This window comes from Octopus bimaculoides, chromosome 20 (genome assembly GCF_001194135.2).
Source record: "Octopus bimaculoides isolate UCB-OBI-ISO-001 chromosome 20, ASM119413v2, whole genome shotgun sequence".
Classification (NCBI taxonomy): domain Eukaryota; kingdom Metazoa; phylum Mollusca; class Cephalopoda; order Octopoda; family Octopodidae; genus Octopus; species Octopus bimaculoides.
The window spans coordinates 44,086,881-44,091,693 of record NC_069000.1 but is presented as its reverse complement, the minus strand read 5'-3'; the positions used below and the strand labels follow the sequence as shown (position 1 = coordinate 44,091,693).

The 4,813-nt window shown below is 40.7% G+C and overlaps 1 protein-coding gene across 1 annotated transcript in view; it reads left to right on the top strand.

The window, feature by feature from the left end:
- Window positions 1-4,813, top strand: part of LOC106870068 (amyloid-beta precursor-like protein) — a 99,432-nt gene that overhangs the window by 90,989 nt on the left and 3,630 nt on the right. The window contains exons 8-11 of the mRNA XM_014916039.2: window positions 140-368; window positions 1,878-2,018; window positions 2,747-3,018; window positions 4,738-4,809. Coding sequence (XP_014771525.1) covers window positions 140-368; window positions 1,878-2,018; window positions 2,747-3,018; window positions 4,738-4,809 — 714 coding nt within the window. The remainder of the gene's footprint in view (window positions 1-139; window positions 369-1,877; window positions 2,019-2,746; window positions 3,019-4,737; window positions 4,810-4,813) is intronic.

The following is a 4,813-nucleotide window of genomic DNA, read 5'->3' as shown; positions in this document are numbered from 1 at the left end:
TCAATCCACCAAACTGTCATATCCTTTAATCCATCTATATAATGTCATCCCGAATCCCTCCGTCGTCGCCCCTCAGTCTCGCCGTCTTCAGTCCCTCTGCAGTTGTCCTTAATCCTCCTCTTATCTTCCAAAACAACAGGTCCGCAGGATTGAGAAGACTGCTATCGCCTACATCAGAGTGGAACAGAAGGACCGCACCCATGCCATCAAACACTACCAACACTTGCACGACACTGATCCAAAGGAAGCAAGCAACATCCGAGAGCGTGTCATTGAACACTTGAACCTCATTGATGAACGAATCCGTCGTATGATTGATTGGCTCAAGAGAGACTCTGAAGTCGACCGTCAGGTACGACCCAAAGTTGGTAAGTTTCCCGTCCTGCTAAAACAGGTTTTAATATCTTCTATCTATTTTTATTATCATCATTATACAAGAAGAAGAAGAAGTAGAGTGCAATATGTAATAAAACACGGATTGACTTTGTTGAACTTCAGACAAAATGTTTGGTTGTGTTTCTTCTTATATTTTTTGAGCTCAAATTGTGCAGAGGTGAACTTTGCCTTTCATCTTTGTTGGGGTGTCAATAAAACAAGTACCAGTAGAGAATTGGGGTTAATACAATCATTTATCCTTCTCCCCACAAAATTTCTAGCCTTGTGCCAAATTTAAAACTAATTATTATTATCATTATAGTAGTGAATTGGCAAAATCTTTAGCATGCCAGGCAAAATGTTTAGTGGTATTTCGTCCTTCAAGTTCTGAGTTCAAATTCCACCGAGGTTGACTTTGCCCTTCATCCTTTTGGGGTTGATAAATTAAGTACCAGTGAAACACTGGGGACGATATAATCAACTAGTCTCCTCCTCAAAATTTCCGGCCTTGTGCCTTTAATAGAAAGGATTATTATTATTATTGTTAAGGCTGCGAACTGGCTGAGTGATTAGCATGCTGGACAAGAAGTTTAGCAGCAGTTTGTCCTTCTTTAAGTTTTGAGTTCAAATTCTGCTGTGGTCAACTTTGCTCTTCATCCTTTCAATGTAATCAACTACCTCACCATTCCAAATTTCAGGCCTTTATGTCCTGTGTCCATAATAGAAAGGGTTATTATTCAAGTGAGATCTGCAATGCTGTATGGGAGTCTGCGGGAAAGCAAGATGACAATTTTGAGAAGGACCGAGAGAGCAATGTGTTGTGTGTGAAACTATTGGATAAAAGGAGGGCTGAGGACTTGATGGGGATGCTGGGGTTGGAGGAATCAGTGGAAAAGCTGGCAGGGGCAAATGGTGTGCAGTGGTATGGACGTGTTGAGGAGGGATGAGGATCATGTTCTGAGGAGAGTGCTTGAGTTTAAAGTGAATAAACCGTGAAAGCAAGGTCGACCAAAGGAAACATGGAGGGGACAGGTGGAGGAGGAGATTGGAAGGGTTGGCTTGAGGAGGGAGGATACTCAAAACTGGGCAAGATGGCGAGATGATGTGAGAGCGGTTGCTGTAAGAGTGAGAGAGATTTGACCACCCCAGTTAACGGGGACAAACCCAGATTTAAAATATTGGAATTCATCATCAATACTTTGTGGCATTCTAGCTCTTTATCTTCGGAGTTCAAATCCCACTTAAGTCAACTTTACCTCTCGTCCTTATGGAGTTGATAAAATAACGTACCAGTCAAGTACTGTAGTCAGTGTAATCAACTTGCCTCTCCCCTCAAAAATTTCTGGCCTTGTATCAAAATTAGAATGAATTATTTTTATTACAACCTATAATGTTTTATATTATATTTAGGGTGGGAATTCTGTTCAGATGTCTCCAGCCAACTGTCTTTGTTTTCTTCTTCTTCCACCTTTTCAATTCTTTTGTCCTCTTTAATTTTGCAGAACAATTTTTGGCTAAATTCCAAGGAATTAATGCTAACTCCATGAAGTACCTCCTTCATGAAGACCCTGCTCCAGAAGAGACCCCTGCTGAAAATGAGAAATCCGAGGATTATTCTGATGACGACGATGATGATGATGACGGTAAGTTTTGGGATGTGAGACAACTGAAGCTGCATGGTGTTGGGGTTGCTGTGATTGCCGAGGCCAGATAATGATCTGGTTGCTATGGTAACTGAGGTCAGGTGGTGTTGTGGTTTGCATGGCAACTGAGGCTGAATGGGTGTCACTGTTGTCACAGTTGCTGATAATGTCATTGTTGCCACATTAGCGGCTGTGTGGTAAGTTGTTTGCTTGCTTACCAACCACATGGTTCCAGGTTCAGTCCCACTGTGTGGCACCTTGGGCAAATGCCTTTTACTATAGCGTCAGGCCAACCAAAGCCTTGTGAGTGGATTTGGTCAACGGAAACTGGAAGAAGTCAGTGTGTTTATGTCCCCATAACCTAGCAGTTCAATAAAAAATACCAATAGAATAAGTACTAGGCTTACAAAAAATTTGTTTGACTAAAGGCAGTGCTCCAGAATGGCCCCAGTCAAATGACTGAAGCAAGTAAAAGATAAACATCAAATATTAAAAAAGTTAAGTACTACTGAACTTGACAGTATCTTTGGCCCCTGTCATATCATTTAATACTGTCACCAGTTTAGGGGGAAAATAAGTTTATTTTAAAAACTGTGTTTTGATATTTCTCAGTAAGAATTTCTGGGAATGTCGAATAAAGTGTTGGGTTTTTTAAAATTTGGTCTCAAGTCCCCTGTCTCCTTATCACACAAAAAAAAAGTGCCTTATTTATTGTTTGTTGTAATCAGAAGCTGTGACTGAGATTGACGACAAGGTTAAACCAACCAAAGCTGAACCAGACGAGCCAGAAGAACAACAGCAGGAACAACAACCAGAACAACAACAACCATCACAGCAGCAGCAGCAGCAGCTGTTGGAGGAGAGACCTCCCATCTTTGACTCTGAGTCCATAGAAGATGAACGTCCTACTTATATTGAACATGCAGCGCATGAACATGTTCAGCAAAATCGTCCCAAGTACCACGCTCACTCTGGTCAGCAACCATTCATCGCTGAGCAGGTACGGCCTTTTTATTCTTACCTATATCGATAACTATGTATATATATATACATGCTTTGTATATGCGTTTATGTGTGTGTGTATATGTGAGGTGGGTGCTGAAAAGTTCCTGGCTTTAGGTAAAAGAAAATTCAGGAGGATCGGTTAATTATGATTTTATTCAACATATTCCCCCTTTCAGATTCACACACTTATTGCAGTGGTCCTTCAGGTTTCCTAAGCCCTGTAAAAGAACTTGAGGTGGTTGGGCCTCCAACCAGTTCTTTCACGATACCCTTGAAGCCAGGAACTTTTTAGCACCCCCCTCCTGTATGTTTGCGTATGTATGTATGTTTGTTTGTGTGGGTATGTATACATGTGTGTGTTTGTATGTATTGTCATCATTGTGTATCACACGCCTGCAGTGCATTGATGATACAATAATGAATGTCATTGTGATTAATTGCACGTTTTCCATATTCTTGTCCAACCATTCCCCTGATATTGTCCATTCGTTGCATTCTTTGCTTGCCTCTTCCTTCCATGATTATGTTTTCCAAGCCTCTACTTCTTTGAATAAGGCCATAATAGATAAGCTTTTGTTCTTTCTCAATGTTTAGGAGTTGTCATCTTTCACCTCCTTGTTCTCACTCATTCTCATTCATTTGTCTGACGATCTTTGTAAAGGACTCGTAACATTCTCCTACACATCTCCACATTTCAAACGCATTGAGTATGTTCTCTTCAAATTTGTCCAGAGCCCATGCTTTGTAACCATAAAAGCTCATTGGCCAAATGAGCATTTGCACTAGCCTTGTTTCTCACTTAGTTGGGACATCTTTGCTGGTCTAGAATTAAGCTTTTCCATGGATTTTCTTGCTATGTCCAAATTCTTTTCTTACATGTGACTTCATCAGAGATTTAGGTTCCGTGACACTTGTACAATTGAACCTGTTCAAGCCCCTCACTGCCCAGTTTAGTGTATGTAGATGTGGGTGTGTGTGTATGGCACCCACATCAACAACAGGCTGTAAAAGGGAGAATAAGTTACTCCTTCTGTCTATAGACTAGGGTGGCACCTTGGGCAGGTGCTAGCAACCCCTCAGCTTCCTATGGCAGGGATATGATGGAAGACATTGGCAGTAGGACATTGGATAATGAACAAAGCAAAGCTTGACCAGCAGCCAGAAGGTTATTGTAGCCAAGTGGAAAACATATGCGTACATATTTTTTGTATGTTCGTATGCATGTGTGAGAAAGAGAGAGAGTGAGTGAATGTGCATGTTCTCATGTATAAGTGGCACTCTCTCTCTCTCACGTCCATTTCATATACATGTTCATACATCTTTCACTTCAGAACAAAAGTAACAGGTGATTTTCAGGATAAAAATTGTTAAAAAAGAAAAAGGCTTCTACTGATGTAAATTGATTACTTTTGTTTGGACAGTTCCAATTAGATAAGTCCAGAAGTTAGCTTAAATATATATATATATACATGCATAAGTACCATGAATTCCCATTCTACAAACTGGCAAACAATTCCATGAACCCAACATATAGATATTCCAGTCAACACTGAACAATAAGTCTAGTAATGTTAACGTTTTGACATGTGTTGGTTTGCTAAAGTTTTTGGTGAGTAACGTTGTGGGTTGACCCAAACTTCATTTCTGTAAGTCCTGCATAATCTTTTTTTATAACTGCCTTCATCTTTCTCTCCTGTTTATTTTTTCGTTGCAGGTTTCTCTTGACCACCTGTACAACAACAGCCCAGCCAACAGCGTGGTTGGCATTGCCATTGGCGGTGTGGCCGTCT